Consider the following 27,600-nt stretch of genomic DNA (forward strand, 5'->3'; position numbering starts at 1 on the left):
AGCTGTCAAAAATTCTCCTAGGGATACTGAATTTCAGTCTTTGTGAGATGTGTTACTAGACACCTTTGCAAACACATTGGTGAAGATTTTTTTTAGTAAGGAATTTATTCCAAGACTCTTTTAATATCCCCTGACTAATGTAGCTGAGATGCATCATAGTCGAGTTATTCTTCACGTCACCATGGACATTTTCACATTGCACCTTACCTATCAAGGAATAGGACTTTCGTCTATAGTTTGTTTTTAGCAGTACATAGTAGGCGATGAAACAAGTGTGATTTAATGTATTTGTAATCATATAAAATGGGGCGTAATCTGAACAACACTTAACACAATAGACACTATTATCCAAGTTGGTTTCAGGATGTACTGTAAATAAACCATTTTACAGACGCCCTGAAAGCTCTGACTTTTGCAAACAATATTTTATTATTATTGTTATCATTATCATTATTATTATTATCATTATTATTGTTGTGATTATAATGTCATCATTACTATTATTAATATAATTATTTTAACTCTTCAAGACCGGGAACGCATCTGTGTGTCATTTTTAGATTTCGAGGGGCTATTCAAAAATAGCAGATATACAAGCTCATAGCGCGGCACCGAGTGCCGCGCTATGAGCTTGTATATCTGCTATTTTTGAAAAATCATGAAAAGTTGTGCAAATAATTGAATTTGTTTCTTTTTTTTTTGGCTGACATTTGTAACTCAAATCTTTGCTTCTTAGTTGGGTCATTTATGGCACTTCCGTGACCGTGGAGAGCGAAGGTCCGTTTCTCAATGGATTTGTCATCTAGGAGGGTTATTAAACACATTTAACCGGGGTGTCTTTTTTTAAACGGCGGGGAAAATTTGTGGGAGACCAAAATCCAAAATGGCTGCCGTGAAAATGAACTTTTTAATGGTTTGACCTACAATGATGCACAATACATGGTTTCAGAGCTTATTTTGGTCAAGGAATACATATATGGTGTTTATATAATGATTTGACCTATTGTCGACCTTCAAATGCAAGATGGCTGCCAATTATGAGCTCCAAAAGGGAGTTTTTTTCAAAATCGTCACAGAGCCTAGCCTGGTAAACCCTCCCTCCGGAAATCTCATTTCAATTCGATTTCTGTAAGGAGTCTGGTCTGAAACGCCTTTCTGCAATAATCGCTGTGGGCTGGAGTTGGGCGGGAGTAATACCGTTGACTGACAACCCCTTCAACCAATGATCGTTTTTCCCCTTCAGCCAATGAGCAGTTCATATTGACGAGCTCCAGACTATGTGACGCAACGGGACTTTTGGGACGGCCATGCCGAAAATAGGTTGCCTTATTGGGATACATGCGTGTCACTCCCCGCCCCTGCCGGTTCTCTAAATTTATATTTTTAAATAGGCTCTGTCATGATTAATTGACCACATATATGAAGTTAAACAACTAAATTCTATCCAAACGATATCTTATAAGTAAATTCCGTGCCTCAAAAAAGAAGTTTGAAAGCGTTATAAAACTGAAAGTAAGAAGTGAAGGCACTCATAGGCACTCGCACAAACAACAATGGCTGCCGTTCGTCTTTTGTCGGCGGCTCTCAGGCTGCACTCGGGTTCATTCGGGCTCACTCGAACTCGCCACCTGATTGGCCAACTGTCGCTGTCAATCACAGAACAATGAGCGACGACGCTGATAGGCTCGTCGGCTCGGCGAGCAGAGCGGTTATTGGAGAAAGGCGTTTCAGACCAGACTCCTTACAGAAATCGAATTGAAATGAGATTTCCGGAGGGAGGGTTTACCAGGCTACACAGAGCCTTCATATTAGGCTCAAATGAAAGCTCTGCTCATGATGAGTTGAATAGTATACAGTATAAGTACACAGAAGTAATCTCTGAGGTCAATAAAGTCAATGTTTGTCTGTAAACAGCAGTTGCTGATTTGCGGTTTCCCATTAAATAGGGTAGGCTACTGAGATTATGGTGTCCAGTTCATCCCATCACATTTTCATAATGAACCAAAAAGTAATTGTGCAGTATAGCCTAACATAAAATAGTATTCTGTATGCAAAGCTAGAACGGTTAGTTGCTTGAGTTGATTTAAAGGTCAACTCATTTGTCACCCTTATTTTGTAATATTGATCCCAGTGTTTCCTGTCTAGTTACTTTTACCTGCCTTAACCAGCCTTGTAATTTTGTCAGTGTTTCCACCTGTGTCCTCCTAGTTCCCCAGCCTATCCCAGTGTTGATTGTCTGTTGAGTTTGCCTGTGTCCTGTTAATCCCTGTCTATATAAGCCCTGTGTTTGCATTGTGTTCTTGTTGGTCTGTAAACTTTTGTCATGTGAGGTTTTTAGTCGTTGTTCTTTGTACTCAAGAATCTTGGACGAGTGATTTTGGATAAGAACCTCTCACCAGAGCAGTATGCACCGCACGCCCCGTCTGTAGTTCTTTCCTCGTAGTGCTTGGTCTACCAACCCCTCCACTACTACCCCTGCTGTAACCAGAGTGTCTGCAATTCCAGAGCCCTTGAATCGCTTGTAGATGGCATAGATGTAGGACATCAGCTGGTGGAAAGGTACAAGGATTGGGAGGATGTCCTTCATTCCAACATTTCTGGATTCTCCGCCTTGAGCTCAGTGAGCGTCTTGTAGGTGGGCAGGTCACCAACAAGAAAGGAGAATGGAATATTCTTCTGCCGCATGGCCTCCACATGTTTCACCATTATGTCATTCACCGCTGACTTGCTTGAAGGTTAATTGTATGTTGTGTGGTAATAAGGCTTGCTCTTGTTGGGTGGTGGATGACAGCAGGACTGGGCACCACTGTATCCTGGAACTCGCTGCTCTTCAGGTGGTGGTCTTGTACCATGATTGTCTACACGAGACAGTGCATCACAGAGTGAGCACGCTGCGGAGCTCTGCTATCAACCTGGGAGTAAATGTCCATGGCATGACAAGGAGTAAAGATCTGGTAGACACTCTGCACAAGAGCGGTGTCTGCATCAGCTATGGAGATACGCTGCTCCTCTATGACCATTGGGCTCTGATGGATGTGGAGGCATCAGCAACCTGCCCACATGAGATCGCAGACAGCAAGCCAGCTATCGTGATCATCGACAATGACGACTTCAAGATTGACACTATGACAGGTGACTCTACAGGAGTCCATCGAACAAATGTCATGTACATGCAGCCAGAGAGCAATGAAAAGAAACCAGGCGAAGATACTGCTGAAACGCTCACCAAGAAGAATGAAATCTCTGCACAGCTAAAGCAGAAGTGTGCAGAACTGACAAAGGTTTGCCAGTACAGATGCCCCCCTGGTAGCAAGAGTGAGTCACATGCTTGTCCCAGGGTAGATCCACCAGTGGATGGGTCAGCTCCGCAGCATGCTCGCTCTGTAATACATGCACTGTCTCGTGTAGGCAATCATGGCACAAGACCACCATCTGAAGAGCAGCGAGTTCCAGGATACAGTGGTGCCCAGTCCTGCTGTCATCCACCACCCAACAAGAGCAAGCCTAATTACCACACAACCTACAATGAACCTCCAAGCAAGTCAGTGGTGAATGACATAATGGTGAAACATGTGGAGGCCATGCAGCAGAAGAATATTCCATTCTCCTTTCTTGTTGGTGACCTGCCCACCTACAGTATAAGACGCTCAACTCAGCTCAAGGCGGAGAATCCAGAAATGTTCAAGGACATCCTCCCAATCCTCGTAACTTTCCACCAGCTGATGTCCTACATCTATGCCATCTACAAGCGATTCAAGGGATCTGGAATGGCAGACGCTCTAATGTCCAAGATGCTTGAGCACAAAGAACAACAACTAAAAACCTCACCTCACAGGACTACAGACCAACAAGACCACAGTGCAAACACAGGGCTTAAATAGACAGGGATTAACAGGACACAGGTGAACTCAACAGACAATCAACACAGGGATAGGCTGGGGGAGTAAGAGAACACAGGTGGAAACACTGACAAAATCACAAGACTGGTTAGACAAGGCAGGTAACAGTAACTAGGCAGACAGGAAACAGGGAGCAATACCACAAAATAAGGGTGACAAATGAGTTGACCTTTAAATCAACTCAAGCAACTAACCTTTCTAGCTTTGCATACGTAATACTATTTTATGTTAGGCTATACTGCACAATTACTTTTTGGTTCATTATGAAAATGTGATGGGATGAACTGGACACCATATTCTCAGTAGCCTACCCTATTTAATGGGAAACCGCAAATCAGCAACTGCTGTTTACACACAAACATTGACTTTATTGACCTCAGAGATTACTTCTGTGTACTTATACTGTATATTATTCAACTCATCATGAGCAGAGCTTATATTTGAGCCTAATATGAAGGCTCTGTGACGATTTTGAAAAAAACTCCCTTTTGGAGCTCATAATTGGCAGCCATCTTGCATTTGAAGGTCGACAATAGGTCAAATCATTATATTAACACCATATATGTATTCCTTGACCAAAATAAGCTCTGAAACCATGTATTGTGCATCATTGTAGGTCAAACCATTAAAAAGTTCATTTTCATGTCAGCCATTTTGGATTTTGGTCTCCCACAAATTTTCCCCGCCGTTTAAAAAAAGACACCCCGGCTAAATTTGTTTAATAACCCTCCTAGATGACAAATCCATTGAGAAACGGACCTTCGCTCTCCACGGTCACGGAAGTGCCATAAATGACCCAACTTATCTGGGGGTTCCTGGAACTAAATATTTTACAAGTGTTCGCTTTAAAAAACGATTTTTGAATAGCCAAAAAAAATCTAAAAATGACACACAGATGCGTTCCCGGTCTTAATGGGTTAAGCAATCAGTCCAGTGGTCCAGTCCAGTGTCTTTATTGTGCCTTTATTTATACAGCGTTCTGTAGGTTGATTTTTTAACGCCTTGTTCCTAACATGCCTGTGAAGAGCATGTTGTGCCACCCACAACATTCAATTTAGAACAGTTGCCCTGGGAAACGACACAAACTTGACAAACTTGGGAAAACAACATACAAAGATATTTTTCTATCCATAATTACCAGGTCAGGACTCTCATCCTACTCGTTCCTGGTGTAAACAACTGACCGAATGGAGACTGGAGGTTTTTCTACATATCTCCTGGCAAAAAATAGACATTTGAAACTGTCTATTTTGCAATGTAGGAACACAAGTCTATAACCTCCAATCTGCAACGTTGAACGCAGGACAGGGAGCATTTTTTTTCTCTGGTCATAGTACTTGCTGGATTCAACATTTAACCCATTAAGACCTGGAACTGTGTCATTTTTAGATTTGAGCTAAAAAGCATTATTTTACACTTTGGGCTATTCAAAAATAGCAGATATACAAGCTCATAGCGCGGCACCGAGTGCCGCGCTACGAGCTTGTAAATCTGCTATTTTTGAAATATCGTGAAAATTTGTGCAAATCTTTGAATATATATATTTTTAAAGCGAACATTTGTAACTCAAATCTTTGCTTCTGGGGGTCCCTGGAACAACATATTTTGAGATGGGGGTCTGCGGCCAAATACATATACATTTTGGGGTCCTTGACATAAAAAAGTTTGAGAACCACTGACATAGTATACATACGTTTTTTTTTTTTTTTTTTAACTGCTGATGGAAGGATTTAGAAGACATTTTGTAGAATCGGCCTCAGGTCTCAATGGGTTAAGTAGTGATCTTCACTACTGTACCTGTCATGCAGGTTATTTTTGTTGCTTTCGTGTTGTTTTGTTTTTTACAGAACAGAAAAGATCATGTGCTATCTCTCTGTCAACATGACGACGATGGAGGATGTTAGAGTAGATTTACCCGGTATAACGGGCCATAATCTACTGGTGGTGATGGGCAGTGAACATGCCACTGGGGTTGTTTGTACTTTTCTTCTGTATTGAGTCGGACAGCCGTAAAAGAGGGAAGGCTCTAGCAGAGGATTCAGTGTTAAAGCCAGTGGGGGTACATGTGGTTCCACAAGTGTCTGAACCACTGCTACAACCCACCGATGGCTATCTCAATTGTATCATCCAGACAATGTGTTGATGCTCGGTACATTTTGGCTTTTCTTTTTGCATTTGTCAAGCGGAAACTTGGCGAGCGAGGATGAGGATTGGTGGAGGAAAACAGATCAAGTAGTTGTCGTCTAACCTGTTAAGGCCTGAGGTTCCGATTCTATAAAATGTCTTCTAAATCCCAATGTCAAGGACCCCCAAAATGATATGTATTTGGCCGCCGACCCCCATCTCAAAATATTTTGTTCCAGGGACCCTCAGAAGCAAAGAATAGAGTTAAAAATGTTCGCTTTAAACAATATATATTCAAAGATTTGCACACATTTTCACGATTTAAAAAAAATAGCAGATCTGCAAGCTCGTAGCGCGGCACTCGGTGCCGCGCTACGAGCTTGTATATCTGCTATTTTTGAATAGCCCAAAGTGTAAAATAATGCTTTTTTTTTAGCTCAAATCAAAAAGTGACACAGATGCGTTCCAGGTCTCAATGGGCTAATAAGGCCCCGTCAACAGTGTTGCTTGCTGTAAACAAATAGGGCTGACAGGCGACACTGTGGCAGCTCTACCCTCCCTCTCTCTCTCTCTCTCTCTCTCTCTGGGGCGTTGCCACCTGTCAAGGATGGTTTGGACTTGGAAGAGATGTGTGAGACGCTATGTGTGTGTGTGTGTGTGTGTGTGTGTGTGTGTGTGTGTGTGTGTGCTGCTCTGTCGGCAGATATCACCGCCACTTTTCTCCTCTCTCATTAGCATATTACTCTCTCTCGCTCGCTGTCTCTCTCTCTTTTTTTTCAATCTCTCAATCTGACTGTCGTTTCTCTCTCTTCTCTCTCTCTCTCTCTCTTTCTCCCTCCCTCCCTCGCTCTGGTTTTCTTTACCTCTGTTTAACCTATTAAGACCTGGAACGCATCTGTGTAATTTTTAGATGTCAGCTAAAAAGCATTATTTTACACTTTGGCTATTCAAAAATAACAGATATACAAGCTCATAGCGCGGCACCGAGTGCCGCGCTATGAGCTTGTAGATCTGCTATTTTTGAAAAAACGTGAAAATGTGTGCATTTTTAACTGAAATCTTTGCTTCTGGGGGTCCCTGGAACAACATATTTTGAGATGGTGGTCCGCGGACAAATACATATCATTTTGGGGGTCCTTGACATGAAAAAGTTTGAGCACCACTGATATAGAAACCTTTTTTTACTGTTGGGATTTAGAAGACATTTTGGAGAATCGGCTTCAGGTCTTAATGGTTTAACTTACATTCTCTCCTCTCTCGTCTCCATTTTTGTCTTCTCGACGGCTTGGTTTTTTCTCAATTTTCTCTCTCGCACCGTGCCTCTCTCTCTCTCTCTCTCTCATAGTTATTGTCTCTAGTTCGCTCTATCACTCATACAGTGCACCAATCTCTTCCTATTGTTCTCTTTCTCTCTCTCTCTCTCTTTCTCCCTCTACCTCTCTCTCTCTTTCTCATACACAAACAGCAGCCCACAATCATAAAGCGTCATTAGTCATTATTTTCTCTGCTGTCTCTACCCAACACACACACACGCACACACACACACACGCACGCACGCGCACGCACGCACACGCACACGCACACGCACACACACAGTAAACAGGCGTCTCCTCACCACCTCTGCTCTTGGATGTATGTATTATAAATTATTCTTGCATCTCTCTCTCTGTCTCTTGTGTCTCTCTCTCTCTGTGTTGCAGGGATGCACCGACCACTTGTTTTATCCGTCCTCTACTAACTGGGCCATTTTTTTCCCTCTATAGCAGGCCTTGTCAGCCGTGATTAACCCATTGAGACCTGAAGCCGATTCTACATGTCTCCTAAATCTCAACAGTTTTCTGAAAAACGTATGTTTCTATAACAGTGGTGCTGAATCTTTTTCATGTCAAAGACCCCCAAAATTATATGTGTTTGGCCGCAGACCCCCATCAAAATATTTTGTTCCAGGGACCCCCAGAAGCAACGATTTTAGTTAAAAATGTTCGCTTAAAAAAATATAAATATTCAATGATTTGCACACATTTTCACGATTTTTCAAAAATAGCAGATCTACAAGCTCGTAGCGCGGCACTCGGTGCCGCGCTATGAGCTTGTATATCTGCTATTTTTGAATAGCCCAAAGTGTAAAATAATGCTTTTTAGCTCAAATCTAAAAATGACACAGTTCCAGGTCTTAATGGGTTAAAGTTACTCGTAGCACCCCTGGACCAGACGCACGCCACACACCAGAACTGTGCACCCCATGTGGACACGAGGCTGTCTCATTTACACCATCCATCCATCCCACAACATGCAAACTGTGAGAAGAGCAGTAGTCGACAGTAATAGTACATTTACTTGAGTACTCTACTGTCATTTATTTCTATACTTACTTGAGTATCTGTACTTTTGATTCAACTACATTTCTAGGACTGCATTGCTATGCGTTGTGGGCTTTTAGATCTGGTTAGTGAACATGTCAAACATTTTATTCAGCAATGCATTGATATTAAAAGATATATATTTGACCTGGAGTATCTATACTCTGACTCAAGTGCGGTGGTTGAGTACTTTGTCCACCACTGCAAAAGTCATTTATGCCCAGCACGATACTTAACCGCTTAAACCCCGTACGTTGTTGAGCGATCCCTCAGGGCTCTATAGTGACTTTTCTGTTCTCGCTGTACGTAAAATATTTTTCGCCGAAGATAGCCGACTGTGAACTTGTTGTTGTCGCTCCGCTATTTTCGGAGAGAATTTCCCCCAGAATTCAGATATTCTGGGGTTTAACCCATTAAGACCTGGAACTGTGTCATTTTTAGATTTGAGCTAAAAAGCATTATTTTACACTTTGGGCTATTCAAAAATAGCAGATATACAAGTTCGTAGCGCGGCACCGAGTGCCGCGCTACGAACTTGTAGATCTGCTATTTTTGAAAAATCGTGAAAATGTGTGTAAATCTTTGAATACATATATTTTTAAAGCGAACATTTTTAACTCAAATCTTTGCTTCTGGGGGTCCCTGGAACAACATATTTTGATGGGGGTCCGCGGCCAAAAACATATATTTTTTCATGAAAATGTTTGAGAACCACTGACATAGAAACATAAGTTTTTCAGAATACCGTTGAGATTTAGGAGACATGTAGAATCGGCTTCAGGTCTCAATGGGTTAAGTGGTTAATTAATGCTTTGTCGTACAATGACGTTGCACGGCCAAAAATGCTCACATCCACAAGCTCACAAAACGTTATGAGTTTGTAGATCGGTTATTTCCGCTGTTTCGGCACGCGGCATGAATCGGGCATTACAGCAGAGACCTGTGGGGGCCGTCTGTCCGCCCGCCACACAGCAGCGTTCTCACATTTCCTTCGTCGCGCCGACGATGTTGACGGCCACGCCCCCATGCTGCTGCTTCTCAGTCAGGTTTAATTAGCATTCGCTCGGATGTCGTCGCCTCCTGCGCTTCACAAGCTGTGCAGCTCGCCACGTGTGGCTGTTTGACTTATTAAGAGCATGTCAGAACACAGTGTCATCCATCCAGAATATGGTGGCACAACAACCGCGTGTGTGTGTGTGTGTGTGTGTGTGTGTGTGTGTGTGTACTGTATGTGTGTGTGTGTGTGTGTGTGTGTGTGTGTGTGTGTGTGTGTGTGTGTGTGTGTGTGTGTGTGTGTGTGTGTGTGTGTGTGTGTGTGTGTGTGTGTGTGTGTGTGTGTGTGTGTGTGTGTGTGTGTGTGTGTTTGGATTACTATACTTGCGAGGACCAAGTATAGTGGAATTTGAAGAAATATACATTGTGAGGACCGTTTTCCTGGTCCTCACAACACAATGCAATGGTTGTTTTATAGTTTTGAAAAAAAATATTTTTAGAGATACGTTAATAATCAGAAAAACATTCAGGTTAGGATTAGACATTTAGAGGTTAGGTTTAGGGACTGGAATTAGAGTTAAACATGATTTATACTTAGTTGCGCGCCAGTGTCATGCACCGAAAAATAGCTGATCTATAAGCTCACAACGCGTCGCAGCGCGACGCGTTGTGAGCTTATAGATCTGCTGTTTTTCGGCTTATGGTTAAAAAATGTGTTGATGTCCTCACAAGTATAGTAATACAAACGTGTGTGTGTGAGTCTACATGAGCACAGCCCCATGTGAATGCGTGTGCACATGCGTGTGCGTGCCTGCATTTAGTGTGCGCGTCGGGCATCTGCACATCTCTGTGCTCGCCTGTGTGTATTTGGGTGTGTACAATATATTCAGATGTATGTGTGTGTGTGTGTGTGTGTGTGTGTGTGTGTGTGTGTGTGTGTGTGTCTGCCTTGTTGTGTACAACAGGGAGTTGGGGGGGGGGGGGGGGGGGGGGGGGTTTATTTCTTTCCGTTTTTTTCTTCTTTTCTTTTTCCTTAAATTGGTCTCTTTCTGTCTGCAGCACGCTGCACATCCCTCTGCCTTTAATCCCACCATTGCTATAGGACCCTGAGGGCTGCAGAGGCTCCTCTGCTGAGAACACATGCCAGAGACCATAAGCCCATGACTCACATTTTAACCCATTAAGACCTGGAACTGTGTCATTTTTAGATTTGAGCTAAAAAGCATTATTTTACACTTTGGCTATTCAAAAATAGCAGATATACAAGCTCATAGCGCGGCACCGAGTGCCGCGCTATGAGCTTGTAGATCTGCTATTTTTGAAAAATCGTGAAAATGTGTGCAAATCTTTGAATATATATATTTTTAAAGCAAACATTTTTAACTCAAATCTTTGCTTCTGGGGGTCCCTGGAACAAAACATTTTGATGGGGGTCCGCGGCCAAATACATATCATTTTGGGGGTCCTTTACATGAAAAAGCTTGAGAACCACTGATATAGAAACATACGTTTTTCAGAAAACTGTTGAGATTTAGGAGACGTGTAGAATCGGCTTCAGGTCTCAATGGGTTAAAAAATGGGAGCTGTATAGCGATCTTAAAGGCGGTGCGTAGCGACAGGGTTGCAAAGATTTCTCAGCCCATGGACTTGCAGCATGTTGCCTAAGAGGATTTTCAAACGGGGACAGAGAAGAAGAGAGGCCATTTTTTTTTTCTCTCTCTCAACAGATCCAAGTCAATAATACGAGCGTTCCCTAGAATGTGCTGTGTGTGCTCGCATCACGCCTTCTGTGTGGTTACGCAACGCAGCGTATTGTCTCCATGTCACTCTCTCATCCCAGGCACACACAGTACATACGGTATGCTGTTTGATGCCCTTTAAGTCCAGGCCAAATTATTAACCCATTATAGCCGGGAACGCATCTGTGTGTAACCACTTTAACCATTATTTCATACTTTGGGCTATTCAAAAATAGCAGATCTACAAGCTCTCGGTGCCGCGCTAAGAGCTTGTAGATCTGCTATTATTTTACTTTTTTCAATCATGAAAATGTGTGCAAATCTTCGAATGTAAGCGAACATTTTTAACTCAAATCTTTGCTTCTGGGGGGTCCCTGGAACAACATTTTGGGTGGTCCTTGACATGAAAAAAGTTTGAGAACCACTGATATTATAGCAACATAATAAATAAAAAAAAGGATTGTTAGGATTTAGAAGACATTTGTAGAATCCCCCAGAAGCAAAGATTTTAGTTTAAAAAAGTTAGAAAATATATATATTCAAAGATTTTCAAAGATTTTTCACGATTTTTCAAAAATAGCAGATCTACAAGCTCGTAGCGCGGCACTCGGTGCCGCGCTATGAGCTTGTAGATCTGCTATTTTTTGAATAGCCCAAAGAAATATTTAAAATGACACAGATGCGTCCCCGGGTCTGAACGGGTTAATGGGAGTGTGTCTATGGATGATTCCGCTTTCCACTTGTTAGCAGTATTGAGCATTCGAGAGACATCATGCCATCAAGGCCCCTCGAGAGCCTCCGGCACTGTCGCGGATTTCATCAGCAATGCTCTCTCTCTCTCTCTCTCTCTCTCTTTCTCTGTGGCATGCAGAGGGAGGCCAGCAAAACCCACCGATTTGAGAAGTGTGTCAAGCCCCCGAAGAACTCACATAGCTAATCCTGTTAAACCCCATTGATCACTGATGCAAGCCCCGTAGAGATATCGAGATATTGATTGAGGGATCCTTTAAAGGTCCCGTACTTAACCCTGTAAGACCGGCTGCAACGCATCTGTGTTTCTTCTTTTCTAGATTTGAGCAAAAAAAAAGCATTATTTTACACTTTGGGCTATTCAAAAATAGCAGATCTACAAGCTCGTAGCGCGGCACCGAGTGCCGCGCTATGAGCTTGTAGATCTGCTGTTTTTTGAAAAATCGAGAAAATGTGTGTAAATCTTTTGAATGTATATTGTTTAAAGCGAACATTTTTAACTCTATTTTTTGCTTCAGGGGGTCCCTGGAACATATATTTTGAGATGGGGGTCCACGGCCAAATACATGTCATTTTGGGGCTCCTTGACATGAGAAAAAAATAATATTATATATTATGGCGACATAAGTTTTTTCAAAAAACTGTTGAATCCCCCAGAAGCAAAAGATTTGAGTTGCAAACGTTCGCTTTAAAAAAATATATATTTAAAGATTTGCACAAATTTTCACGATTTTTCAAAAAATAGCAGATATACAAGCTCATAGCGCGGCACTCGGTGCCGCGCTATGAGCTTGTAGATCTGCTATTTTTGAACAGCCCAAAGAAATCTAAAATGACACAGTTGCGTCCCAGGTCTTAACGGGTTAACCGATGCGGCACTTTCCAGTTAAAGCTTACCACTGCTTTTTTTTTTACGGTTAAGGCATGTGATACCTGATGGTATAGCCCTCAGTCCACTGTCTGACTGTCACACTCCTCTCTGTCTGTGTGCCTGTAGGCCTTGATGGTATAGCCTCAGTCCACTGACTGACTGTCACACTCCTCTCTGTCTGTGTGCCTGTAGGCCTTGATGGTATAGCCTCAGTCCACTGACTGTCTGTCACACTCCTCTCTGTCTGTGTGCCTGTAGGCCTTGATGGTATAGCCTCAGTCCACTGACTGACTGTCACACTCCTCTCTGTCTGTGTGCCTGTAGGCCTTGATGGTATAGCCTCAGTCCACTGACTGACTGTCACACTCCTCTCTGTCTGTGCCCTGTAGGCCTGAAGGTGCGTGAGGTGATGATCAACGTCTCCAGACAACAGGTGGAGGACTTCCACGGGCCGGAGGACTACTGGTGTCTGTGTGTGGCCTGGAGTCACCTGGGCACGTCCAAGAGCCGCAAGGCCACCGTCCGCATTGCCTGTGAGTATATATGGCAGCAACGCTATATCGTTATTTTAAGATTTTATACAGTTTTATTACATGATATAAATGCCTCGTCTTATCACAACATATACAAAGAAAAGCATTATTTTAACACATTGACTGACAGTTAACTCGATATTAGCTTTTCATCACTTGCCTGCCAAGATCGAGTTAACTCGGTTTTAGCAACAACAAAAAAATTTTTTTTTTTTTTTTTTTTTTTTTTTTTTACATTTTTTTTTTTTATTTGACCCAAAGACCAAGGAGATATGAATTTTCGAAGATCTTTACTCTCATCCACTTCCTTGTTAACTTAAAACTTTAAAATTTTGTATCTCGGCTCCTGAGTACTTTTTTTTTTCCATTGAAAAATCTCTGGCATGAATAACAATAGGCAGTGAAAATAATTCAGGCAGTCAATGTGTTAATATTATATTTTACGTAATGGTGTCCGGTATATAGTCTACATTTTGTACACAATGTACATAAAATGACAACACTTCTAGTGCAAAACGTGTGATAGACTACAGTAGTAGTCTACACACACACCACACACACACACCACACACACGCAAAGACACACGTAAGTTGGTCGAAGCACGTTCTATGTGTGCAACAGTGTAACACAGTGGGGCTGTAGATTTGACGCATGCGCAGTTTGACCATTCGTCCCATAGCTCGCACACCATCCCACTGCTGGGCAGCCGTAACCATGGCGACATTGTTTGACACAAAAACCCTAATAAACAGCTGATATTTGGGGAAATCGAAAAAACAGGCTTCGCAGTTGCGTTCAGATGGTAATGGTGAATGTGTGTGTGCGCAAATGCAGAGCAATTGCTCCAGCCACTGAGGAGAACCGGGCAGGCACTTTGGCCTCACCATGGTCGTTTTGACCGACCACCACAGAGGTTTGTAGAATTATAGGAGGATTATAGGAGGATTGTTATCAGGTCTAGGCTAGCGCTAGAGAAGTCTAAGCCTTCCATAAACGTACAGCTGACAATTGTGTGCATACAGTAGATGGATATGCCTGGATTATGTCATTGTCACCACAGCCACCATGGTGACAATCTGGTGACAGACGTGGAGTGTATGCAGTGGTGGAAAAAGTACTCAAATTCAAGTAAAAGTACCAATACTGAAATATAAAAATACTCTGTTACAAGTAAAAGTCCAGAATAAAAAAATTACTTGAGTAAAAGTACAAAAGTATTGGCATCAAAATGTACTTAAAGTACCAAAAGTAAAAGTACTAAATATTTGAAAATAGCCGATCTACAAGCTCACAACGCGTCGCGATGCGACGCGTTGTGAGCTTGTAGATCTGCTATTTTCAAATAGCCTAGGTACAAAATAGGGCTAATGTTTCATTATATCATAGTTTATATCTGAAAAGTAACTAGTAACTAAAGTTTTCAAATAATTGTAGTGGAGTAAAAGTACAATATTTGCCTCTGAGATGTAGTGGAGTAGAAGTAAAAGTATTGGAAATTGGAAATACTCAAGTAAAGTACAAATACCTAAAAATTGTACTTAAGTACAGTACTCAAGTAAATGTACTTAGTTACTTTCCACCACTGAGTGTATGGAATTCAGCACCATGGACAGCGGTGCCCGTCGTGTGCAGAGAGGGTGCATGATGCGCCACACTCACATGAGAGGAAAGAGTGGGTTTACTGAAATGGAGATCAGAGGTCCACAGACAGAACAGACCACTTTGGTTGGTAAGATAGATGATAGATAATCGTTCAGGACTTGTACTACTATTGGTGCAAAAGTGCTCCGATTAATGAATCTATTATATGATTTTGAAATAGTAGAATCGGTATGAGTGTTATTTGTCACATCACAGGTTTACTGGGGTAATTCAGTGGGTGAAATTAGTTTTCGTGCAAGGTCCATCAATTTACCTTTTTCCAGGAAAAGAATATAAAAGGGGAGGGGGCAGAGAGAGTGAGAGAAAAATATAGAAATCAAAGAAATCTACATAGACATACTGATAGAGCTGTTATTTTTCCTTATCACCCATATATATATATATACCAATGCATGGCGAAACATCACATAAGTATGTATATAAGTACCAGTAACTCTCATCAAAAGCGACAAAGAAAAAACAGACTCAGAACACAGGCACAGCCTTCAGAGCACAGCCTTCGGAGGTGTAATCCTGTCATTAGTGGAGAGTGATGATTACGTCGTTGTCAGATGAGGATGAGGATGGTAGATGATGAAGATGATGATGATGATGTGACAGTTTATCTTTGAACAAACAGCGTCCACATGTCTCGAACAACACGTTGACCTCGGGTCTGACCGGTCACTGGATGACTTCAGTGGCGCTGAAGGAATTGTTAGCGTAGGGAAGAACACCAAGATATAGTGTTCTCAAAACAACAGATAGCCACAGAACGCCTGTAGCTAGTTTGACCTTGCATAGACAGAGACAGGAGAAATAGGGTAAATGACTGAATTTAGGCCAATATGACAGCTATTATATTAATTTGACATTTAAAGCAGGTTTAGGACACTAGACAAATTATGATCAATCAAAATAACTCTATCAACATACAGTACGTAGCATAATAAACAGCAGATACATAAGAAGGCAAAGGCTCTCTCTGACAATTCACACAAGGTAGATCTCACAGGGGAACGATCCACATGAGATAATACAACATAGGAAAAGCAGTCCGTCAAAGGAAGGTGTTCCACTGTGGCACAGGCCCAGGCCCAGGCGGCAAGGGAGAGCTCTTGAAATTGAAACTCACACGGAACAACGACATTTCCTGAAGTTTTTTTTCGGGACTGGAAGTTCCAAGATGGCAGATTTGAATTTGCCGAAAAAGTGGCTTAAAAACGGGTCTGTAGATTCTAATCTACTACTAGTCATGTGACCGCTCCCTTCGTCCATATTTTTTTACAGTCTATTGGGCCTGCCTGGTGACAGGAAAGCTGTTCAGTAGCTTTATGTTGTTGCTATTTAGCCTTTCCCTTTTCTTAAATCAAATCCATACATTTTATTTCAAGAAGGTCAGACACATATGCAGCCTACTTTTATTAAGCTGTATTATTATTCCAAACACTTCAAGAAAGGGCAAAAAATACTCGTACACACACACACACGCACACACACGCACACGCACACACACACACACACACACACACACACACACACACGCAACATTGTGAAGAATGTAGCTGTGAGTATACCAACCCACATCCAGTGCAAAAGGGACACCTTTTTGACCTGTGATAAACATGTGCAATATGTGCAATATATATATTAGTGCAATACAAGCAAACAGTTACATTCTATGAGTCACTGAGAAATAACATGAATTCATATTGGGTGATTCACTGTTGTTAAGGAATGTCAGTGCAATTCACAGAGACTTCCTGACCGGCTGTTCTACGCACTGATACATGTGTATGTACAGTAGTGATGGGCAAATGTCAAAAGACTGTGCAAAATAAAAAAGTGCATGAGCCTGTCATATACCACACACACACACAGTATCACTCCAAGTACCCGCTACCAAAAAAATGTACACTAAACCACAGGAGAGAACATGATCTCTTAGAGGGGGCAAAAATAGATTGATTCGCTGTTGGACGCGACCCAACTATCCAGGAAGATCGGTACGATCCTGGCAGACACCACATCCTCCAGTCTACCCCGTCGACAGATCAGACCAGAGCACAGGGGTTCCTGGTGTGTGCCTCTCGCTTTCATATCCGACATGGTTATGGAGGCTTTTCAAGGTTGTTCGGTTCAAACCCAGGGGCAGGCAGAACAAGTTTTAGCAACAAACGGACACAGTAAAACAAATCCTCAGTTTGAATTCTTCATCCACTTGAAACTTGAGAGTGTGGAAATATAAGACCGGGAACGCATCTGTGTCATTTTTAGATTTCTTTGGCTATTCAAAAATAGCAGATCTACAAGCTCGTAGCGCGGCACCGAGTGCCGCGCTACGAGCTTGTAGATCTGCTATTTTTGAAAAATCGTGAATATGTGTGCAAATCTCTGAATATACATATTTTTAAAGCGAACATTTGTAACTCAAATCTTTGCTTCTGGGGGGTCCCTGGAACAAAATATTTTGCGATGGGGGGCCCACAGCCAAATACATATCATTTTGGGGGTCCTTGACATGAAAAAGTTTAAGAACCACTGATGTAGCAACATAGGTTTTTTTCAAAAAAAACTGTTAGCATTTAGAAGACATTTTGTAGAATCGGCCTCAGGGTCTTAATGGGTCTTAACGGGTCCATTTGGTTATAATAATAATATTTGTAAACTCCCTGAGTCAGATTAACATTTAGGAGGCTTTCACTGCAAACAGCCTGACATCATTTGACACCCTCTCCTCCTCCTCCTTATCACCTCTCCCCATGCAGACCTGAGGAAAAACTTTGAGCAGGACCCTCAGGGTAAGGAGGTGCCCATCATGGGGATGATCGTCCTGCACTGCCGTCCCCCAGAGGGAATACCTGCTGCAGAGGTAAGACCACCAGAGCCAGGCCCGACGAACGCTCTCTCTCTCCATCTTACACTCTCTGCACAAAGAGAATAGCACGCACGCATGCACACAGGCAGTGGTGGAAAAAGTACTTGAATGTTTGACTTAAGTACAAGTATCAATACTGCAATGTAGAAGTGCTCTGTTACAAGTAAAAGTCCGGAATTCAAAATTGACTTGAGTAAAAGTGCAACAGTATTGGTATCAAAATGTGCTTAAAGTACCAAAAGTAAAAGTACTAAAATGTTTGAAAATAGCAGATCTACAAGCTCACAACGCGTCGCGATGCGACGCGTTGTGAGCTTGTAGATCTGCTATTTTCAAATAGCCTAGGTATAAAATAGGGCTAAAGTGGTTAATGTATGTTTTATAATGTAATGATTTATATCTGCAAAGTAACTAGTAACTAAAGTGTTCAAATAATTGTAGTGGAGTAAAAGTGCAATATTTGCCTCTGAGATGTAGTGGAGTAGAAGTAAAAGTATTGGAAATTAGAAATACTCAAGTAAAGTACAAGTACCTCAATATTGTACTCAAGTACGGTACTTAAGTAAATGTACTTAGTTACTTTCCACCACTGACGTGTGCACACAGCCACAGATTATACTTGATGCTGACAGCATCGCCTTCACTCCACACCCTTAATGACACACACACGCACACTCACACACACACACACACACACGCACACGCACACGCACACGCACAGACACGCGCACACACACTCACGCTGAGGGGGGGCTTTCACTCCCACAGAGTGTGAGAGATCTTGATCAGAGGGAGTGCACATAGAGATAATAGCATACCAGGCTGGCACCTTTTTCTCTCTCTTTGTCTCTCCCCTTCTCTCACTCACTCACTCACACACGCATTTATTCACGCGCGCACACACACACACACACACACACACACACACACACACACACACACACACACACACACACACACACACACACACACACACACACACACACACACACACACACACACACACACGCACACACACACACGCACACACATTCACACAGAGAGAGAGGAGCTCATACTCCCACTGAGGGAAATGCCCGTGGCGAGGGTAAGATCACATCAGGACGTCCCCCCCCCCCCCCCCCCCCCCTCCTTGTTCAGTCATCCACCAGAACTCACCTCCACCCCCTGAACACGCAGAGAGAGAGAGAGAGAGAGAGAGAGAGAGAGAGAGAGAGAGAGAGAGAGAGAGAGAGAGAGCTTATACTCCCACAGAGTTGACAATCTCTGGATCAGAGTTACTGTCTGTTATTTCTGAGAGTCAGAGTATAGCTCTCTCTCCCTCCCTCCAGCCCTCTCTCGCTCTCGCTCTCTCACTCTTGCTCTTGCTCTTGCTCTCTCTCTCTCTCTCTCTCTCTCTCTCTCTCTCTCTCTCTCTCTCTCTCTCTCTCTCTCTCTCTCTCTCGCTCTCTCACTCTTGCTCTCTCTCTCTCTCTCTCTCTCTCTGTCTCCCTTTCACTTTTTGTTCTATCCGGTATCTTTTGGACAGATCTGTAGATTGGTATCACTGGGTCAGAGAACGCAAATGAATAAGCATAAAGATGTACAGATATTAAGTAGACCTATTGGAAGGAGTTCCACAATGTTTACAAACTGTGAGATTGGCCACAGTTGTGGCATGTGCCATCCATCTTTGATTGGACATAGTATTTCATTACAATTTGATTCAGTTCTCTATTGGCAGACTGGACTTAAAGCCTGCAAAAAGACTATCAGTAAATCACAACACATACACACAAAATAATGTATGCCATATTTAGCACTTATGTTTTTTGAAAAGGATGGCAGATAACACTCACATCACGCTCTGACACCTTAACAGAACGAATCGGCTATAAATAAGAAATGTTGAATAATCTATGATGTCAAGGTTCTCCGGGATAATATAATAATATACAGTGTTGTTTTCCGGTTTTTAAATCCATAACAGTTCTGTATCATTATATAAAATGAACTCCCTCAATGCACATGTATGCTCTGGCCATTGCATCATCATCTCTCATTCCGTGGAAATCAGCGTGAACTACGGACACCTGTGTAATTTATGCGCGTCGCCCATGGGAGCGGATCGGGGGCCGAGGTCAGCCCCCGTATCGGTGGACTGTATAACTCATTAAGACCTGAGGCCGATTCTTACTAATGTATTTCTAGATCCTAACGGTTTTCTGAAAAACCTATGTTTCTGTATCAGTGGTTCTCACAACTGTTTCATGTCAAGGACCCCCAAAATGATATGTATTTGCCCGTCGACCCCCATCTCAAAATATTTTGTTCCAGGGACCCCCCAGAAGTAAAGATTTGAGTTAGAAATGTTCGCTTTAAAATGATATATATATTCAAAGATTTGCACACATTTTCACGATTTTTCAAAAATAGCAGATCTACAAGCTCGTAGCGCGGCACAGTGAATAGCCCAAAGTGTAAAATAATGCTTTTTTTTTATAGCTCAAAAATCAAAAAAATGACACAGATGCGTTCCAGGTCTTAACGGGATAAATGATTCACTGTGGAAATGGAGGAATGATGTCACTCGGGCGCTCTCCGGAATATGCAGCGGTGGTGGTGGGGTATAAAAATAGTGGAATTGGAGTGGCCCTGCAGATGGAATCACAATCTCTCCCGTCTAGTCCTTTGTCAACACAAATGAGCCCAGTCGTGGAGCAGGGATGGGAGTGAATAATGTAGAGTGAGCACGAAAAAACCAGGCAATCCCACCACCTCCTCCTCCTCAGTCCGGTCGGTTCCAGAGCACCTCCCTGCATGGATGAAATATTGAGATTGTGAACATGAGTGGCGACGCTGTGTGTGAGCTTCCAGAGAGAGTGGGGTTTGCAGGATGCAGATGCTGTGCAGATAACACCTCCTCCTGGGGGTCTTAAGCCATTCAGACCGGGAACGCATCTGTCTGTGTGTAATTTTTTAGATTGATTTGGGCTATTCAAAAATAGCAGATATACAAGCTCATAGCGCGGCACCGAGTGCCGCGCTATGAGCTTGTAGATCTGCTATTTTTGAAAAATCTTGAAAAATTGTGCAAATCTTTGAGTAATATATATTCTTTAAACTTTTGTAACTCAAATCTTTGCTTCTGGGGGGTCCCTGGAACAACATATTTTGAGGTGGGGGTACGCGGCCAAATACATATTATTTTGGGTGGTCCTTGACATGAAAAAAGTTTGAGGACCACTGATATTGCAACATAAGTTTTTTTTTTTTAAACTGTTGTTTAAAAGACATTTGTAGAATCCCCCAGAAACAAAGATTTGAGTTACAAATGTTCGCTTTAAAAAATATATCTTCAAAGATTTGCACAATAAAAAATAAAAAAATAAAAAAATATATAAAAAAAAATAAATAAAAAAAAATAGCAGAGCTACACGCTCATAGCACGGCACTCTGTGCGGTGGTGAGCCTATATGAGCTTGTATATCTGCTATTTTTGAATAGCCAAATAAATCTAAAAATGACACACAGATGCGTTCCCGGTCTTAAAGGGTTAATGGGATGTGAGTCTGTTATTTATTTATTTATTTGTCTTGTTTTGGATGGCTCCATAAACATCCACAGCTCTTGTGAAGAGGAGGAGGAGTGAGTGTGTGTGGAAAAAATTCCCCCCTCGGTCAGCAGCACGGAAGTCAGGGGCAAGCTAATGAGACTCGACTCACAGTAGTATTGGATCAATTTCGTACCCGTTGTGGCTAAAGCGGTTTCTATAAGCGTGTGAGTCTGACATTCTGCTTAACCCATTAAGACCTGGAACTGTGTCATTTTTAGATTTGAGCTAAAAAAGCATTATTTTACACTTTGGGCTATTCAAAAATAGCAGATATACAAGCTCATAGCGCGGCACCGAGTGCCGCGCTACGAGCTTGTAGATCTGCTATTTTTGAAAAATCGTGAAAATGTGTGAAAATCTTTGAAAATATATATTTTTTAAGCGAACATTTTTAACTCAAATCGATGCTTCTGGGGGGTCCCTGGAACAAAATATTTTGATGGGGGTCCGCGGCCAAATACATATAATTTTGGGGGTCCTTGACATGAAAAAGATGGAACACCACTGATATAGAAACAAACGTTTTTCAGAAAACTGACGAGATTTAGGAGACATGTAGAATCGGCTTCAGGTCTCAATGGGTTAAAGCATCTTTCCCATGACTCTGGTGGGGAGGCTCATTTGCATGAAGAGAGAGGTGTCACACCGAAGACATTGCCGAATGTAGTTCGTCGCCCGTTCTCTTTCCCATCCAATTATTTTTTCCGGTTATAAGTTTCCAAGCTGTATTTTGAGTTGTTTTTAACCCATTAAGACCGGTAACGCATCTGTGTAACCACTTTTAACCGTTATCTTATATTATATTACTATTCAAAACTAGCAGATATACAAGCTCATAGCGTGGCACCGAGTTTGAGCTTGTAGATCTGCCGTTTTTGAACAATCTTGAAAAAAAAAATACTTTTTAACTTTGCTTCTGGGGGGTCCCTGGAACAACAAATATTGAGATGGGGGTCCATGGCCAAATACATATAATTTTGGGGGTCCTTGACAAAGTTTGGGAACCACTGATATAGCAACATAAGTTTTGTCAAAAGAAAATGTTAGGCTTTAGAAGACATTTGTAGAATCTCCAGAAGCAGAGCTTTGAGTTACAAATGCTTGCTTTGAAAGAATATATATATATATTCAAAAGATTTTCACAAACTTTCAAGATTTTTTCAAAAATAGCAGATCTACAAGCTCATAGCGCGGCACTCGGTGCCGCGCTATGAGCTTGTATATCTGCTATTTTTGAACAGCCAAATAAATCTTAAAATGACACACAGATGCGTTCCCGGTCTTAATGGGTTATCTCAAACATTTCTGAGTTTTTTTATTATTTCACTTTCAACAAGAATTGGAGTGGAGTCAGTATACCTATTACCATTGGTCCTGGAGATTATTTCACTATTGGGGTGGAGAATTACCAGCAAATGTATTTGTCCCCCGTTTCATTTCATGATAGATGAAGTCCTAAAAGGTCACATTTTCTAATATAGATATAGAATATCATTTCCACCATCTACAACATAGAAGAGAAATAAAGAACTCCTTAGTCTTCATAGAGCTCACTTTCAGTTTGTTTTCGTGAATGCCAACATATGCACATATTTTAACCAGGAGCAGAGATTGCAATCTTTCCATACTTAACCCATTAAGACCGGGAACGCATCTGTGTGTCATTTTAGATTTCTTTGGCTATTAAAAAATAGCAGATATACAAGCTCATAGCGCGGCACCGAGTGCCGCGCTATGAGCTTGTAGATCTGCTATTTTTGAAAAAACGTGAAAATTTGTGGCAAAATCTTGGATTATATATTTTTTAAAGCGAACACTTGTAAAATATTTAGTTCCAGGAACCCCCCAGAAGCAAAGATTTGAGTTACAAATATCCGCCAAAAAAAAGAAAATAATTCAAATATTTGCACAACTTTTCATGATTTTTCATGATATAGCAGATCTACAAGCTCATAGTACGGCACTCGGTGCCGCGCTATGAGCTTGTATATTTGCTATTTTTTTGAATAGCCAAAGAAATCTAAAAAATGACACACAGATGCGTTTCCGGTCTTAAAGAGTTAATAGAATGTAAGAAGAGGTGGTTTTAAATTTCCATTCTGGTTGCTTCTCAGTTCAAAGCCGATGCACTTTCTTAACTTACTCAGATATCAGAGAGCGTGTGCTCTGAAGTGATGATCTCTTTTTTTTATTTGGCCAGAAGAAGAGAACTCGACAGCAACGAACGCCACGTAATGAGTTTTTCTTTGACTGGGTTACTCTGATAGAAAGTGTGAAATGATCAGCCAATTTCACCTTCTTTGAACCAAAGCTCTTTAACCCATTGATACCTGGAACGCATCTGTGTCACTTTAGATGTCTTTGGCTATTCAAAAATAGCAGATATACAAGCTCGTAGCGCGGCACCGAGTGCCGCGCTACGAGCTTGTAGATCTGCTATTTTTGAAAAATCTTGAAAACATTTTTTTTTTGATTTTTTTCCAAAAAATGTTATGATTTAGATTTTTTTTAAAGAATCACCTCAGGTCTTAAAGGGTTAATGTGACCCCCCCCCCCCCCCCCCCTCTCTCTATATCATCCGCAGTCAATTTCAGTTGGCCAGACTAGTTGCATATCACAAAGAGAGAGGGGGGGGGGGGGTGGTGTGGGGGTGGTGGGGGGTTGAATCTGCTAAACACGAATGTAATACAAGCTGCTTTCTCTGTCGACCGCCCCATATAGAGACTATACTCAACATAGACCCCCACCCCACACACACACACACACACACACACACACACACACACACACTGACACACACACACACACACACACGCATTCACACTTATATTTTCCCCGTGCCGGTACGCGTGCCGCTGTTATTTCCTCACTCATAGGTCAGAGCAAAGCCTCCAAGAGCGTATAGATGATGAGCCTCATTACTAAGCCCAGCAATTACCCCTCCATCCACACCCCATGATGCCAGGAGCCTCCCTCTATTTATTCCTCCAAACATAAGAGACAAATGGGGTTGGAATAGTAATGCAGATAGCCTCTGCATAACTCCAGGGAGGAGCAAGTAGCATTTGGGGGATAGCAGCTGGGCACCATGGGCCACTTACTGTAGTTAGACCATGGGCCCACTTAGTGGCTCTCCATCACCTATCATTTCAACACACAATTTTTTTGATTTGAGCTAAAAAGCAGTATTTTACACTTTGGCTATTAAAAAATAGCAGATCTACAAGCTCGTAGCGCGGCACCGAGTGCCGCGCTACGAGCTTGTAGCTCTGCTATTTTTTTGAAAACTCGTGAAAACTTGTGCAAACCTTTTGAATAGATATATTTTTTAAAGCGAACATTTGTAACTCAAATCTTTGCTTCTGGAGGGTCCCATGCCTTCCAACATGACCCATCCACTGTAGAGATACAAGCCCTCCAACATGACCCAGACACTGTAGAGATACAAGCCCTCCAACATGACCCATCCACTGTAGAGATACAAGCCCTCCAACATGACCCATCCACTGTAGAGATACAAGCCCTCCAACATGACCCATCCACTGTAGAGATACAAGCCCTCCAACATGACCCATCCACTGTAGAGATACAAGCCCTCCAACATGACCCATCCACTGTAGAGATACAAGCCCTCCAACATGACCCAGACACTGTAGAGATACAAGCCCTCCAACATGACCCAGCCTGTAGATAGGGATGTTAGATATTGACCTTTTTACCGATAACCGATATTGTCCAACTCCTAATTTATATACCGATACCGATATCAACCTATACCGATATATGCGGGCTTTTCCACCAAAAGTCAACTAATTGTCAGGTAACAACATCACATATCTAATCAAATGAAAATAGCTACACTATCAATATAATATCTAATAAATCTAATATAATAGAGTGATGTTGTACAATAAAGTGAGTCGCGGGACTCACTGGTGGTCATTTGAATGAGTCCCACTGATCTTAGATCAGATGTTGGCCTATAGAGCGTGCCACCGCGTCGCCACCACGGGGGGGGGGGGGGGGGGGGCGCGGCATAGTAGCGCAGACATGTTTGTTTTGGGCACTGTTAAAGGAGGAGTTCGCCCAAAATCAATTGCACACCCTATGAAGCCTTGAATCCATGGATTCTTTTTTGTTTTTGTCGTATTCCTAAGCAAATAATTTGATTCCCGTCTCCTACCGGCTAGTATATCCGGTAGGAGACACAAAGTAGATTATTTGTGTCTCCTACCGGAAATACACACGGTCATCAAATTATTGGCTTAGGAATGCCACAAAAACAAAAATAAATCCATGAAATCAAGGCTTCATGGGGTGTGTAATTGATAGAAAATAAGTCATTTTTTGGGTGAACTCCTCCTTTAAGTCAACCTGGTTTATACCCCTCAAAGATGTCCGCTGCTACCAAAAGACACTTGTTGACGCCCCCTTCAGGATTGTTGGCACGCTCTATTTGACAGTGCTGCAGAAGCATAATTGCTTTGATGCCTATAACATTAACGAGTGTCAACGAGCGTCAGCTGGACCCAGACACAAACACACACACACACACACACACACACACACACACACACACACACACCTGCCCTCTGCAGTGCTCTAATTTGAAAGTGACTGGAGTCTGTCTCATTTCTCTGCAAAAGCCCTTGAATATGTTGGAATATGATTAAGGATTACTGTGATTATGGTAAGCTCACATTTCATATCACACACACACACCATACAGTAAGAACTCCTGTAACTTATTTAAAAATAAGTCACAGACACTTGTCAGGCCCAGGGTTGCCAGATCTGCTTATTATAATTTACCCGCAAGATTTTATTTGTAAATAGCCGATCTACAAGCTCACAACGTGCTGTGAGCTTGTAGATCTGCTATTTTCAAATAGCTGATGTATATGTTAAAGTGCACATGTGGCCCATAGTCGCTTCTTTTGGGCTGGTTTTCCTAGACCTGGTTGCTTGTTTCTCTCATAGAATCTGGCAACACTGGTCAGGCCCCACACGTATCCCAGTACGCCAATGTGTGTCAAATTCAAACTGCGTCTTTGCGTGCGTGCGTGCATGCGTGCATGTGTGTGTGTTACATCAGTGTGAAATTACAGGTGCACGAGCTTGCGTGCGTCTGAGCGCGTGCATATCTTTCAGAAAGTGTACAGTAGCCTGTGTGTGCAACACTTTGTGCAGACGTCGTCCTCATGCGTTTGGCCCGCATAATGTACTGTATACGCCTGCATCCTTATCTCTCTCTCTGTGTGTGTGTGTGTGTGTGCGCGCGCCGTGCGCTGTCTTCATACCGTGTGCGTGTTGTTGATAAACTGTGTGCTGAGAAACCCGTCTGCCGGATTAGCTGCGCGGCTCTCTCGTTGGCGTGGCTCCTGATACGGCGGTATCCCGGGGGGGTGGGGGGGGGGGGCTGGTTCAGTCTGTCTGGCTGTCTGTCAGCACGGCTTAATCCGTGTAATTGTGTTGATGAGATATTCAGCAATTTAACCCTTTAAGACCGGGAACGCATCTGTGTGTCATTTTTAAGATTTCTTTGGCTATTGAAAAATAGCAGATATACAAGCTCGTAGCGCGGCACCGAGTGCCGCGCTACGAGCTTGTAGATCTGCTATTTTAGAAAAATCGTGAAAATGTTTGCCAATCTTTGAATACATTTTTTTTTTGTTAATGATTTTTTTTGCTGAAATCTTTGCTTCTAAGGGGTCCCTGGAACAACATATTTTGAGCTGGGGGTCAAGCTCATAGCGCGGCACTCGGTCGGTGCCATGCTATGAGCTTGTATATCTGCTATTTTTGAATAGCCAAAGAAATCTTAAAATGACACAGATGCGTTCCCGGTCTTAATGGGTTAAAAAAAAAAGTTCTGCAACCCACATGGCGCCTACACCTCCATGGGGAGCTGAGAGGGTTGTTTTTGTAAATCATAATTTACATTTTGTACACGGGCAACGTCGACTTTGGAGCGTTGGAGACGCTTTGTACAGCAACACCCTGCTTTACACTGACGCAGATTCACACATACAGCATGAACAGACGCCTTGGCGACAGTGACTCCCTGCGGAGAACATGCAGGGGTGTTAAGTGCTTTGCTCAAGGGCAACAGTAGTTAATGAGGTGGGGGGGGGGTGTACTGTATGTGCAACTGTCCCCATTCAGTTTGCTTGACGGAAGCGGATTGTGACCCTTGCCGTGTTTTTGCGGGGCCAA

The 27,600-nt window shown here is 42.4% G+C and overlaps 1 protein-coding gene across 2 annotated transcripts in view; it reads left to right on the forward strand.

The window, feature by feature from the left end:
* Positions 1–27,600, forward strand: part of unc5db (unc-5 netrin receptor Db) — a 317,860-nt gene that overhangs the window by 193,345 nt on the left and 96,915 nt on the right. For both annotated transcript variants that reach the window (XM_084055775.1, XM_084055776.1), the window contains exons 3-4: positions 13,126–13,269; positions 17,680–17,783. In XM_084055775.1, coding sequence (XP_083911901.1) covers positions 13,126–13,269; positions 17,680–17,783 — 248 coding nt within the window. The remainder of the gene's footprint in view (positions 1–13,125; positions 13,270–17,679; positions 17,784–27,600) is intronic.

This window comes from Gymnoscopelus microlampas (assembly GCF_963454915.1).
Source record: "Gymnoscopelus microlampas genome assembly, chromosome: 4".
Classification (NCBI taxonomy): Eukaryota; Metazoa; Chordata; class Actinopteri; order Myctophiformes; family Myctophidae; genus Gymnoscopelus; species Gymnoscopelus microlampas.